Raw genomic sequence first — 14,875 nt, forward strand, 5'->3', positions numbered from 1 at the left:
TACTCCCAGACAATGGGTAGGGCAAGTTACCTAACTTCAGTTATCACCTGCTGGAGAGAACACATAAATTAAATAAAAGCATCTGGAAACTATCCTGGTAAACCCAAAGCACATTTCAGTACTATACAGATAAAGTGGGAAAGTGGGATGGTGGAAAGTTGATCTTCCTATACATGAAGATCACACTATGCTTTACAAATACTCAGGTACAATCTATCTTTTTTTTTTTTTCCTAGCAAAGCTAAAGCATATACCACCATTTATTTTAGGGTCAGCAGGGATCTGCAGGCTCCATGGGACCCAGAGGACCGCCAGGAGATGTTGTATGTATAATGTCTTTGATATTTTTGAAATGAGGTTGAGACTAGGACATGTTTTTTAAAAACATCAACATCTGTTCAAGTAACTGAGTTATCCCTCATTTCCCAAAGACATGGGTCATCTATGCCACTAAAACTGATTATACCAAATGTCAGGGGCTATTGAGAAGACTAGGCCCTTCATATATTCACGTGAGGTCCTTTTGAGTATCATTAGCCTAATAAATTGGTTTTTGGAGCTCAAGTTAATTAAATTGTCATTTTGGACATACTTGTCAGTGCTGTACCAGCAGTAGAGAGATTGGAAATGTCAATAGAAATAAAGAACACCAAAAAAGAAAGAAAACATTTTCAATATTCACAGTTTTTAGTTCAAGTCTCCATCTAAGGAAGACATTTCCAAAACTTCCATTGTTTTCTAGCAAAAGCCTTCCAAAAAAAGCAAGTCTTTTAGCTAAAAGTATGTCTGAAGGAAGATCGACAGATTGCATTATAACCTAGCTTTAGTGGACTTAAAATACTCAATGCACCTTTCTATTCATTATCTGGATCAACTTTCTATTCCTTGGACAATCCTCCTAGCCTTCTGACAACTTGGGAGCTGCGAGCTCTCCATCAGTTCACACTTGAGCAAAATAAGATAAATCCTTGGCCATAACTCCTTGGAGACTGATCACTATCTGACCATGATTACAGTTCCCTCCAGGCAACTCTTAGGATCTCTCCTTTTTTCATGCCCTGAGAACAGACCCTTAACCTCACGTTCTATTCTCCATGCTCACCGCTTGAGCCTCTCCTGTCTATTGATCGGTGCACATGTTCTGCTTGGTACTTTGAACACCCAGTTTATAGAGCAAAGCTTTTGATAACTTCCCTATGCCAACTAATGGGCCACTGTAGATAAATCTAGTGGACAGATCTTATGAAAAGAGAGATAATCCTGGTGGCACAAGTGGAGCCACAATGCTCAAAAACGGATTAAGTGATAGTGGCCAGAGCTATAAAGAGAACAAAATCTAAAGAGAAAGAGCCACTGTTTCTAAAACATAGTAAAAACACATTTTTCTAGTTGCCCTAGAGTCCTTCAGAATCATTATGTGATGCTACCAACCACCATCCCTCTTCCATGGCAATAATATGGGTGAGACATTCAGTTCAATTCGACTTTAGTTTCTTTCCTATGGCATCCAGGTGGCTTCACTTGAACCAACAGACCACGTAGAATCACTAATATTTTTCCGGGTCTTAAAGGCCAAAATCAATCCAACTCCTTGTATTAATAGGCTGTATGTTAAAATTCTGTTCTCTCGACAAAGATTCAGATATAGAGAAATGTTATTGTAAGAGATGTTCTCATTGCTCTTTCCTATTCACTCTGAGTTTTCTAGGGATTGCCAGGAGAACATGGTATCCCAGGAAAACAAGGCATTAAAGGAGAAAAGGTATAGTTTGCATTTTCCTCATTGTATATGTTAAGTAGATAGGAGGAAGAGACAGAGGGAGATGAAAGGACACCCCAGGGCTTCTGGGATTGTGCAGGGGACAGACATTCACATTAACTACAATGTAAATGGTACCCCCTAGAGTTGTGCATTTGGCAGCCCTGGTTCTGGCACCGGAATGCCATGTGACAAAATGAACTGAGAGATGAAGATATCGGGAGTCTGAAAGTCAAGCTTAGTTACCAATTCTGATATAAACCTAAGAAGTCTCTTAATCTTGCAGGATCTGTTTCTTGATATCTACATGGAAACAGTGTATTAACATTGAACTGTTATTGGGGAATAACTTAAAGAAAACATAAAGATCATCTATAGAAATTTATTAATAAATATGCCCTTTTGTGCATATATATATATACATACACACACACACATGCGTATGTTTCGTGATACTGCTAATATAACTAACTGCAAAATCTAAATGCACTGAACAGGCATGAATTAGGTACTCAATAAATATTATTGAGTCAGTGAGTGAGTGAGTGAGTGAATGAAGTTTGACTGGCTATGATGACAACTTAAAACGATGGAAACCACTACCTCCTCTCTTCCCACCATGAACCTGAGCATCAAAGTAAGAATCTTACTTTGTTTTCCACAGGGAGATCCAGGTGGGATCATAGGCCCTCCTGGGCTTCCAGGTCCAAAAGGTGAGGCTGGTCCTCCAGGGAAGAGCCTGCCAGGGGAACCGGTAAGTATTAGCCCTTTTGTTAATATATTTCTTGCAAGTTCATTAATTACTGCTTGTGGGTTCCTAGTTTCAGATCACAAGTATGGGAATAAGTTTAGGTCTGCAAAAAAAGGAAAAAAGACCTTAAACAGAACTACCTTTTGACCTAGCAATCTCACTACGGGTTTCTTTTCCCAAAAGAAAATAAATAGTTCTACCAAAAAGACACATGCATTCGTGTGTTCATTGCAACTCTATTCATAATAGCAATGACATGGATTCAACCTAGATGCCCATCTACAGTGGACTAGATAAAGACAATGTGATATATATAACCATGGAATACTATGCAGCCATAAAAAGGACAAAATCATGTCCTTTGCAGCAACATGGATACAGCTAGAGGCCATTATCCTAAGCAAATTAATGCAGGAACAAAAAACCAAATACTGCATGTCCTCACTTATAAGTGGGAGCTAAACATTGGTTGCACACCAGCATAGCAGAGATGGGAGCAAGAGACGTGGAGGACTACTGATGGGGGAGAGTTGAAGGGAGGCAAGGTTGAAAAACCGTCAGGCACTATGCTTACTTCCTTGGGTAGTGGGATCATTCATACAATAAACCTGAGCAATATGCAATGTACCCATGTACTAAACCTGTACATGTACCCCTGAACCTAAAATAAAAGTCAGGGGAAAAAAGAAATATTCATCTATTCATCTTATTCCTTTTTTTTTTTTTTTTTTTTTTCCTGAGACAGGGTCTTTAATCTGTCACCCAGGCTAGAGCAGAGTAGTACAATTATGGATCACTGCAGCCTCGACCTCCGCGATTCAAGTGATCCTCCCACCCCAGCCTCCTGAGTAGTGGTGACAACAGGCACACGCCACCACTCCTGGCTAATTTTTATATTTTTTGTATAGATGGGGCTTCACCGTGTTATCCATGCTGGTCATGAACTCCTGAGCTCCAGTGATCTGCCCACCTCGGCATCCCAAAGTGCTGGGATTACAGGCATCTTATTCTTTAAGTCAGAGATAAAACCTCTTAAATGTATGATAAGCAAAGGGCTTTCTTCTGAAGAAAATATACATCATACAACATTTTGCATATGATTTTGGAAGATTCCTAGGTCCCCTGAATCCTACACATGGATTCTGTAGAGATCCATGAATCCCAGTCAGGTACACTGGTTTTAAACCATAAAACTTCCTAGGACAGTATTGTAAAACAGAAAAACTACCTGAATTTTCCCTTCCAGAGGTTTTGCAGGTATCACCATGGTTTGTCATTTGCAGAAAATGTCTTTGTGACCCAGACTTTTCCCAGGACATTGAAAACTGGACTGCTGGAAAATCTAAATAACCAATGTTTTTAAAATATGTTTTATGTGCCTTTGTTTCTCATCGCCTTTGAACTTACGTTATTAAATAATAATAAAAATAGTTCTCAATATCAGGTGCTTCATTTTATAAATAAAAATCTTTTATATTTTAAAACAACTATACAAAATCTATAACCTATTGAAATGTGTACTCCCTGTTCCTTATTCTTTTATAGAAAAAGATTTATTCAAATAAGATGAAGAGTGATAAAACATTTTAGTTATAACTTCTAATGTGTTTATAACCTTTCTGGAAGAAGATACGTATTCAATGTATTCATCTTTTTTTTCTTTTAGGGATTAGATGGAAATCCTGGAGCACCTGGTCCACGTGGGCCAAAGGTATACAAATATTTAGTTAATTTTTAAGAAATTAATAATTAACAAAATATAGCAGAGAAGTTTATATCTCTTGAGGCTTGCACTAACAGAAGCCTTTCATTTCACAGGGTGAAAGAGGACTTCCAGGTGTTCACGGTTCCCCAGGGGACATAGGCCCACCAGGGGTAGGAATTCCTGGCAGAACGGTAAGTGAAATTCATTCAGTCCTTGTTGATTCCAATATTGTGAAACAAAATCCAGTGTCAGATTTTAAAAAGGTGAAAAGAATAGAAAGGTCAGAGGAGGAAATACAAATAAACACTATCCAGAGAGGATTGATGGGCACTGAGGTTGTATCACTTAAGCACAGAGATGGTACCCGCTGTTTGTTTATTAACTTACAGATGCTGGTCACACATACACTAATTTGGATTAGAAGCCGTCATTTAACCTATACCTCTAATCTATATATTAAAAAGCACAAATGCATATTTGTAAGATGGTATGACTGCCTAATATTAGGTCATTATATATTATAGCTTGTTTTTAATGAAGTTAAAACAAGAAGTTAATATTTAAGGTGAATGGTGTACGCATAAGTGAAATGACACCAAAAAGGTCTGAGTAATGTCTTCAGAGTGAAGAGATGGTGTTTTCAATGGTAAAAACAAATAATGGGCAGTTTTTAAAGTATTTAAACTATAAGGACAGAGCCTAGAACAGCCCCTATTAACAATGACCACTATATCCACACTTGTAGACCAAATAATAATAAATATACAATTTTCATTTACTATGAAAAGACATAAAATATTTTTGAACAAGAGAAGTAGAAATAAATGGTTATTCTAATGACATGAATTTAGAAAATTGTCCTGTGTGGTGTAATAGAAAAACAAACTAACTTTTTTCCTATTATGTTCTTAACATTCAACTTAATACAATTCTGACACCAGATGTGTGGGGTTTTTTTCCCCTACTCATCAATTATCCAATGGACATCAACTGGATGTTCTATTAGTCAATTCATGTCTGACACTATCTACCTGGAGTTAGCGTCAGATTCCACAGGTTAAGGGCTCAATCGCACAAAACCGACCCCTACTTCAGAGGTCAACTGCATATCTGGGCCTTCATTACTTCTGTTCAACCAGCTATAAACTGGAAGTTTCCATGACCCCCAACTCAGGTTCTGTAGTTTGCTAGAGTGGTTCACAGAATCAAGTAACTCTTTCTTACATTTACTGGTTTATGGTATCAGTAAAGGATACAGTTGAAGAGTCAGAAGAAGAGATACAAAGGGAGAGGTCTGGAAGGGTCCCTGAGTTTAGGAGCGTTGGTCCCCGCAGGAGTTGGGGTGTGTCACTCTCCTGGCACATGGGTGTTTTTGCCAGCCTGGAAGTTCTCTAAACCCCATATTTTGGGATTTTATGGAGGCTTCATCATGTCAGCAAGATAAACAACTAACTATATTTCCAGCCCCTCTCCCCTCTTCAGAGAATGCAGGGTGGGCTGAAAGGCCGAGTTTCTAACTGTGGCTTGGTCTTTCTGGTGATCAGCTCCTATCAAGGAGCCCACCAAGAGTCACCTCATTGGAACAAAAGACTCTCCTGTCACCCATGAAACCCAAGGGATTAGAAGCTCTGTGTCAACCGGGGCCAAAAAACAAGTATTAGAACAAAAGTTTATGTTAGCAACCTATTGTTAAGGAATTTACGAGGGTTTTAGGACCTCTGTGCCAGGAACTGAGGGCAGAAACCAAATATTATTTTATCACAATATCACATCTTTATATTGAAGGTATCATGAAAAGTTAAGAGAAAGAGTAAGTAGTGAAGGGATATGTTGTGAATGAGGGTTGTCTGATTTACCAGGGCAAGAATGTAAAAGACCATTGGAGATGGAAATTAAACCAAGTAAAAACTTGTATCAGAAAATTATTAGAGGCTGGGCCTGGTGGCTCATCCTTGTAATCCCAGCACTTTGAGAGGCCAAGGCAGGTGGATCACTTGAGGTCAGGAGTTTGAGACCAGCCTGGCCAACATGGTGAAACCCCATCTCTACTAAACATACAAAAATTAGCCGAGTGTGGTGACGGGTGACTGTAATCCCAGCTACTCAAGAGACTGACACAGGAGAATTGTTTGAACACAGGAGGCAGAGGTTGCAGTGAGCCGAGATTCCACCACTGCACTTCAGCCTGGGTGACAGAGTGAGACTCCATCTCAAAAAAAAAAAAAAGAAAAGACAAGACAAGAAAATTATTAGGGAAGTGATGGTGGTTGAGCATAAATAGAAAGAGAGGGAAAAAGTAGCTTTGGCAAGAGCTGTGATATGAATATTTATTTCTTTAAATAAGAAAGGAAAAGTCAGTGAGTAGTTACTGAAGTCAACTGCTAAGAAACCAGCTCTTGACTTACTTAGGTTGCAAATTCCTCTTACAGAAGTTCATGGTTACATAAGAGCAGTACAGCTACCATCATTAAGTTCCCTGATAATCCCCCAGCCTCATTTTATTTATCCCAAATTCCAATTTTCTAAAAGTAGGAAAATATCATTGATTAGTGTTTTACCTCCTACTCTTGTCATTGAACACTGGTTCTGGTGATGTCTTCCGAGAGATAAATGACTCAAAGTTGAAAGCAGAAAAGAAAAGAAGCCCCGAACCAGTTACCCCTGTGGGCGGTCAGTTTCTGACAGATGGAATTTGGATGCATTCTTTGTGCCCTCATGAATGTGCAGTGACAGATTATGGTAGTGAGATAGATGTCCCAATTCTCTGAGCAATATCATGTTGATGTTTCCAGCAACAGGTATCTGGTTAAGTTATTCACCTGCGACCTGAAAGTCTTGGCCGACTTTGCAGTTTTCCTTGTGTGTACAGTGGCAAACCCTGTTGTGCCTCCAAGTAAACTGCAATGCTTAGTCTTTTATGTCACTTGGATAATTTATGGACATTCTTGGTGGAATTTTGATAATAAAATCTCATTTGTACTCAGGGTTCCCAAGGACCAGTTGGAGAGCCAGGTATTCAGGTAAGCTACTTAACTAATTTTTTAGCACAGCAAAGCCAGCTTGCTTACTTGGGGGAAATGACTGAAAGACCATCCTCATAAGTAACTGTTTTTATTTCCCTCCTTTTCCAGGGTCCTCGAGGTCTTCCTGGGTTGCCAGGAACTCCAGGGACTCCAGGAAACGATGTAAGGACTTTCTTTATCTACCCTCCCCCATTTTAATCTGCATCTGTGCCAATGTGCAAAGATTGAACATGGACACCTCTGTTTTCAGGGAGTTCCAGGGAGGGATGGAAAGCCAGGCCTACCAGGCCCCCCAGGTGACCCGGTATGTAGACAGACCTTGTCTGATTTATGTATCTTAAATGCACCCAGAAGCCAAACAGCCTCCCAAGCAAGTTTTGCTGTCCAAATTAATTAGAATGCTCAGTGACTGCTTGGTGATTTTGTTTATCCCCATTATTTTGTCGAGAGAAAAAGAATTCAGGCTGGGTCAGCACTTCTGTGTGTGTGATGAATACTTATTTCCTAAGGGTATAATTCAACTGTACAGTTTTGCCCCAGGCTGAGCCTTGGCATATAATGTCTCAATCCCATTGAAAATTGAGATAAAATATATCGCCATGATTTCTATTTTTTCTAATGCTAGTGGCTAAATGAATTTCATTTTTCTAAATGAAATTTTGCAGGTAAGTTGCCTACAATATGGTACAGATCCATTGATTCTGTAGCTTTAAAATGTCGCAATGATTAAATTATGAAAACTGACTTGAGTAGGCTCTTAGAAAATGGGTTTAGGCACTAAATGTGTGTTTCAAAGTTTTATTCTAGGTTAAACCTTGCTTTGAGCAACAGTGAAATCCCTTTAAATAGCCTCAGACTCGGCAGTTATAATTTGAGAGGCCATATGGTACATGACATTGTATTAAGAGTCTTGTATAATAAAATCCAAATCTGGCTTCTCAGTTCTAAACCTCACAAATCCTTTCTACCTCCCACAGTGTTTGGGCCTTATGTGCCTTTATAAGCTACGTGTGGAGGCATATTTTGGCATTACTTTAACGCCACTGTTGAGTGAATCACTTGTGCATTTTTCTGGGAATCTTACAAAATTTTAAGTTTTGGGTTTAAATTTAAAATTTTGGGTTTACACAGTGTCTCTCTGAAAGAACATCTGAAGACATGTGGCCAAAATGTGGTCCAAATTCCTTCAGTGTTTGTCTTGCCTATCACTTAAGCCAACTGTAGGTTCTTTTGAACTTCCATGAGAAATAACTTTAAGGCAAACTTTCCTGGTAGTTTTCATATTTCTCAACAGCCTGATAATGTGTTTGCCAGAGGAGTGATTTCCTTTTAATAAATAATTTATCTTTATGTATTATTTAAAACCAATAATATACCAGGGATGGCATAAAGGTTACCATGAAAATATAAAATAGGGATGCACAGTCAAAATGATGATATGTGTGTTTGCACGTTCCTGAGAGAATAGTGAACATTTTTCAAAATTTGTTCTGAATTCTATCAGTGCCATGTACACATTTCTTAATACGAAACATAATGTTAAGCCAGTGATTCTAAAGTGAGACACTAGAAGTTTCATGGCATTTTGAGGAAAAATATCTATATTGTACTGTATGTTTATATTGTATTGTGTTCATATATAAATACATATCTTTGGTTTTACCTTCTTAACCACAGATTGCACTTCCTCTCTTGGGAGACATCGGTGCTTTGCTCAAGGTACTCTATTGCTGTGTAAGAAATTATGTGTTAATTTCCAGAAAAATCACAACGAAAATATTTAGTAGAAATTGAGTCCATTGCTTAGCTGGAACTACAATTCAGTTTTTAAATGGCAGGACATCTTTAAGATAGGAAAATAAACATATATCTTATATATCTTGTGCCATTTATCGTATTTCTTTCACTCTCTTCTTTACCAGCCTCTCATTTTGGGTGGAGCAGGGGTGGAGGGCAGTGGGTAGTATAGTTATGAATTGGCTACAGGGAAGGAATTATGTCATTAGCACCCTGGAGTAGATTATTCTCTCTTCTGGAGGAACATCTTTCTCTTAATGGGTGTTGACTCACCCTGGCTCACTACTGTGAAAGCGAATCCTTCTCGCTAAATCTGGCCTGGTCAGTTCCAAGATGAAAATCAGTGCTGCTCTATAAATAGCCACTTACAAGGCTGAATTTTGATGTCATGGGATTTTACAAAATTCCACAGTCAAAACCTGCCCTAATACCTGTTACTCTGTTCAATAAAAATCACCTCTACCTATTATCATCTCAGGGAATTAATCTTGCTATCTCTTTTTTAAATCTCTAACACTTCCCTGTATTTTATCAGTAAAACATACTGGGGGGATGATAATGGCACATATGTAAGGGTGTGTATTTGCATGTTTCTGCCTGGTATGCTAAGACTGAGTGAGCCCACATGAAAATCAGGCTCTTGACTTCATACTCAAACACAATGTGTTGTATCTTTCTTTGTATGAATGGACATTGCGTATGTGTGCGTGCACACACACAGACTATAGTTAGATATATATAATTTAGTTTGTATTTCTAGCATTTAGCCCAGTGATTTACACAATTATTTGCACAATAGTAAGCAGGCAGAAATATTTGTTTAGTTGAATTCAAAAGACTTGAGTTCTAGCATATACATTTGTAAAGTAGAGTTTTGAGAATAAATATATAAACATAAGTGTAAATATGAACATAAATATAAAAATATATTAAAGGAGTTTCTAAGACCTCCAAAAGCCAGCAGTTTTTATAAACCAGAGAAGAATATTGCTCAGAATTTCAGGAAAATCTTATATTTATTGAGTTAAAATTACAGGCCAGTCAATATGCCACTTTACTTATATCATCTCATTTAATTTCCATAATAATCTTATGAGTTCAGCCTGTTGCAGCATTCCCATTCTATAGATGACAGACCTGAAGTTCTCAACAGTTAAGTAACTTTTTCAGAGTCACACAGCAAGTAAATGTAACATTAATACAGGAACATAGGTCCTCAGACATTAAGTCCTAGATTCTTTGCGAGACAGTGGTGTTGGAAATAGCAGGATTGCAGGAGTTATATCATTTCAGAATACTTAGGGTTCTTTAAGGACGAGAAACCTGTATGCTTTAGTAGAAATGAATATACTGGTAGAATATGGGATCTCACAGAACAGATCAAAGGACCATGAATAGGCTCTGACAGGAAGCAGAACCAGGGTTCCAGGGCTCTCAGAAGTAGAACTAATTGACAGTCTCACCCGGGAATCATCCCTCTAATGAACGCGCTCTGCCATTGCTCCAGTCTCTGCGTCATTTCACTGAGGTTCTGAGTCCATAGAGAGCAGGACATCTTGACTGATAGTCTCCACAAACTGTATACAATAGAAGCAAGGGGAGGCATGTAGTTCCCCGAACAAAGTCCAAATACAGGAATTTAGATTCTGGGTTGGATCTGTCAGGCCAATGTAATAACATCATGTTAAATCCTGATCCTGTTACCCCATATGTTAATACTGTATCTCTCTACCTTGAGTCTTTAGCCAGTTTGATCATCCTGCTTTCTGTTTGCAAAAATATCTTTGATTAAAGTATTAAAAAGAACTGGCATAATTACAGGCCCCTTCAAAGGCCTCCTTTTAGATTAATCAGTATATCAATCCCTCTTTGAATGACATTGTGTATTGGTTAATAATTGATCCATCTTTATTCTTTCCATGAGAAAATCTTAAGACATTTTTCCAAGAATGTTAATAAAACTCAATTATTTTAAATTTACCATTCTGGTAACCCTAACCCAAAGAAAATGAAGTCAGTTTCAAATGACTCTTAGAAATTGTATTTGTCATAATGATTATCATTTTTTAATGTTTTACCAAAATAGTCAGTTTAACAATCTCTTCTAAAATGTTGCTCCATATTGATAAGTCAAGGTTTTGCTCCATATTGAGATGTCATGTTTGTGTCTGCAGATAATTATCTTTTTCATACTTTTTGAAATATGGAAATCCTTTTGTTTCTCTTAAGTTCTCAAGTGTCTTTTTATCTTCATAGTTTTTCAGGTATCATCAGTAGTGGTTCTATAAATATATATATTTAACTCCTGTGCCAATACATTGTCCCTGTGAAATAATCCAGGTGGTAAAATTCATCTGGAAATTTTATATATTCAGACTCTAAGAAAGACCATCATGAAGAGAGCTGTTTAACCCAGCATGTTTTTATATACTTTAAGTTCTGGGGTACACGTACAGAACATGCAGGTTTGTTGCATAGGTATACATGTGCCATGGTGGTTTGCTCCACCCATCAACCCGTCATCTACATTAGGTATTTCTCCTAATGCTATCCCTCTCCTAGCCTCCCATCCCCAACAGGCCCCCTTAGTGTGTGATGTTCCCCTCCCTGTGTCCATGTGTTATTGTTCAACTCCCACTTATGAGTGAGAACATGCGGTGTTTGGTTTTCTGTTCTTGTGTTAGTTTGCTGAGAATGATGGTTTCCAGCTTTATCCATGTCTCTGCAAAGGACATGAACTCATTCTTTTTTATGGCTGCATAGTATTCCATGGTGTATATGTGCCACATTTTCTTTATCCAGTCTATCATTGATGGGCTTTTGGGTTGGTTCCAAGTCTTTGCTATTGTGAACAGTGCTGCAATAAACGTAAGGGTGCATGTGTCTTTATAGTAGAATGATTTGTAATCCTTTGGGTATATACCCAGTAATGGGATTGCTGTAACCCAGCATTTTTGAGATGATTTGCCTCATGTATTCATCAGGGTTCTCTAGAGGGACAGAACTAATGGTATATGTGTATATATGAAAGGGAGTTTATTAAGGAGAATTGACTCATGTGATTACAAGGTAAAGTCCCACAATAAGCTGTCTGCAAGTCGAAGAACAAGGAAGCCAATAGTGGATCAGTCCAAGTCCCAAAACCTCAAAAGTAGGGAAGCTGACAGTATAGCCTTTAGTCTGTGGCCAAAGGCCCGAAAGCCTCTGGCAAACCACTAGTTTAAGTCCAAGAGTCCAAAGTGAAGAATATAGAGTCTTATGTTTGAGGGCAGGAAGCATCCAGCACAGGAGAAAGATGAAGGCCAGAAGACTCAGCAAGTCAACCCCTTCCACCTTCTTCTGTCTGCTTTATTTTAGCTGCACTGGCACCTGATTAGATTGTGCCCACCCATATTGAGTGTGGGTCTGCCTCTCCCAGTCCATCAACTCAGATGTTAATCTCCTTTGGCAACACCCTCACAGACACACCCAGGAATAATACTTTGCATCCTTCAATCCAATCAAGTTGACACTCAGTATTAATCATCACACCTTGCAAGCTTTTCAGTATCATGCAAATTTATTGTTCCAAGGAGCCCATGTTTGAAAATCAGATTTACAGTGCTATTCATTATGTCAAAAATATTGAATTTGAATAGCCATGGGCTTTCTTGCCAGCTTCTTATCGATGGCAAGCTTCACTTCTTTTTCATGTTTAAAGATTTTTCCCTTTAGGGAAAAGGATGGAAGAATGGAAACTTAGGTTGTCCTACCTTCTGTCAACTGTTAAACTATCTCCCCCACTCAGTGGCCCTTATTCTGTGCCTTTCTTGGTCATATTCTTATTCCAACAATTTATTTAAAAATAAGCCTATATAGAGCTTTTCACACACACTCTTTCTTTAGCTGTGTGATGAGAGTTATGTTTATCTTATGAGCTCAGACACTGGAAGTCAAGCTTTCTCACATCAGCTAAAGGTTGCACAGAAGGCAATGGAAAGGTAATTTCACTTAGATTTCCTATTGTCACTTGGATTTGACCTAGGAGTCAAGTCTTTGTCGGTCAAGTAATTATTTCTCTAGAGTGCCTGCACTGACAAAATGTTAGTAAACTGTATGTAGTTGGAGAACTAATTTTGCTCCCACAAGGACAAATCCTTTCTTTGCAGTTTTTTGTTGTTGTTGTTGTTGTTGTTGTTGTTTTTAAAATGATTTATGCTATAGGTTGTATGAATTCTGTAATCGTACTGGGTTTTCTAAACTTTATTACCACTCCCTTTTAAAACATTCTACTAAACAATTGAACTTCAGTTTTTGTTCTTGACTTAGGTGTCTTTTCCTTATTTATTTGGAATTTTCTATTATATAATAAATGTCATTGGAGACCTGCTTTTCAAATAAAAGCTCATCAATATCATAAACAGATATCACTGATGAGCTTTGAAAATAGTTTTTACCTCACAAAATTAGTGTTTTTAAATTGGATAAATCAAGTTTCTGAAAGCAGAGTGACTTATCTATATCACTCATGTCTGACAAAGGTTCCAAAAGAACTTCACGTCACATGAAACCTCACCTTTTAGATGGCTTTTATGACTCTCTCCGTAACCTTATCTTTATACTCATTAGAATTTCTGTGGCAACTGCCAAGCCAGTGTCCCAGGGCTGAAAAGCAACAAAGGAGAAGAAGGAGGCGCTGGTGAGCCTGGAAAGTATAATTCCATGGCCCGGAAGGTGAGAAGCCTGACTGAATGTTTACGAACCCTATAGGTTACATGTAATGCATCCTCTCAGTTCTGTTCTTCCTCTGTCCTCTAGGGTGATATAGGGCCACGGGGTCCTCCAGGAATCCCAGGCAGAGAGGGACCAAAGGTAAGAAATTCTCTCTTCCACTTTCACCTTGGGACCCTCAATTCAGTATGAAAAAAAGGAACCCGATATTTGAAAATATACAACTTTTAAAATACATATATGTATATATAGATATATATGGAGAGAGAGAGAGAGACAAAAAAGCCACTTGCAAATGTTGCCATTTATTTCTTCCCTGACCCTGTCCAAATTACATGCCCCAAGTGTTCTTAGAAGAGATTTTTTTCATTTCCAAAAGATAAGAAAAATGATTGTATGTGCTAGCTGAATGTATTGTCTTTTTAGGGAAGCAAAGGAGAGCGAGGCTACCCTGGGATACCTGGAGAGAAAGGCGATGAGGTAACAGATTCTTTTCTGATTATACAGTCCTAATATTGATTCTCTTTACGTGGCTCAACAGAGTAAAAATGTTAATTTTTCTATAGCTCAGATCTAATGCTAGAACCAGTAAAAACAAAGACCACTTAGAGCTTTTAAAATGTTGACACATTTTAAATGACATGTTTATGTTTATTACCAACGGTCCAGTTTTAGAGACAAGGAAATTAAGGCACAAAGTTAATATGTCAGTTATAATTTTTCTGTTTTCATTTAGCAGATAACAATTCCAGCTCTCGCAAAATAAAAGTAAAGGAAAGGAGGAAAGGAAAGTTTACTCAAAAAACTCCCAGGGTAGCTAAGAGATTTAAAGGAATAGTAGTTGGACAACCAGACTAGAAGTAAGGGCATTTGAGAACCCAGCAGAGCTTCCCTGGGTACCACTAAACTCTAATTAAACTTCAGCGACCTTGGATTGTCTGCGTCTTTGCTTAGCTTTCAAATTCTTGGGAGAAAAAAAACTGTCAGAAGAATCTTCTTGTTCTAGTTTACATCAGCTGGTCACCCTCTGGACTAAGGTTCCAAGTCCAATGTGCTTTTGAGATAATAGTATAATTTTCTGACTCTAAGCCATGGTGATGCTCAGGACATAATTTTTTTCCTACATAATT

The 14,875-nt window shown here is 38.1% G+C and overlaps 1 protein-coding gene across 1 annotated transcript in view; it reads left to right on the forward strand.

The window, feature by feature from the left end:
* The window catches only part of COL19A1 (collagen type XIX alpha 1 chain), a 344,672-nt gene that overhangs the window by 273,127 nt on the left and 56,670 nt on the right, over window positions 1-14,875 (forward strand). Inside the window, exons 23-34 of the mRNA XM_010371596.2 lie at window positions 270-323; window positions 1,709-1,762; window positions 2,424-2,513; window positions 4,177-4,221; window positions 4,329-4,406; window positions 7,200-7,235; window positions 7,347-7,400; window positions 7,489-7,542; window positions 8,916-8,957; window positions 13,644-13,748; window positions 13,833-13,886; window positions 14,172-14,225. Coding sequence (XP_010369898.2) covers window positions 270-323; window positions 1,709-1,762; window positions 2,424-2,513; window positions 4,177-4,221; window positions 4,329-4,406; window positions 7,200-7,235; window positions 7,347-7,400; window positions 7,489-7,542; window positions 8,916-8,957; window positions 13,644-13,748; window positions 13,833-13,886; window positions 14,172-14,225 — 720 coding nt within the window. The remainder of the gene's footprint in view (window positions 1-269; window positions 324-1,708; window positions 1,763-2,423; window positions 2,514-4,176; window positions 4,222-4,328; window positions 4,407-7,199; window positions 7,236-7,346; window positions 7,401-7,488; window positions 7,543-8,915; window positions 8,958-13,643; window positions 13,749-13,832; window positions 13,887-14,171; window positions 14,226-14,875) is intronic.

Source organism: Rhinopithecus roxellana, chromosome 4, assembly GCF_007565055.1.
Source record: "Rhinopithecus roxellana isolate Shanxi Qingling chromosome 4, ASM756505v1, whole genome shotgun sequence".
NCBI classification, from domain to species: Eukaryota; Metazoa; Chordata; class Mammalia; order Primates; family Cercopithecidae; genus Rhinopithecus; species Rhinopithecus roxellana.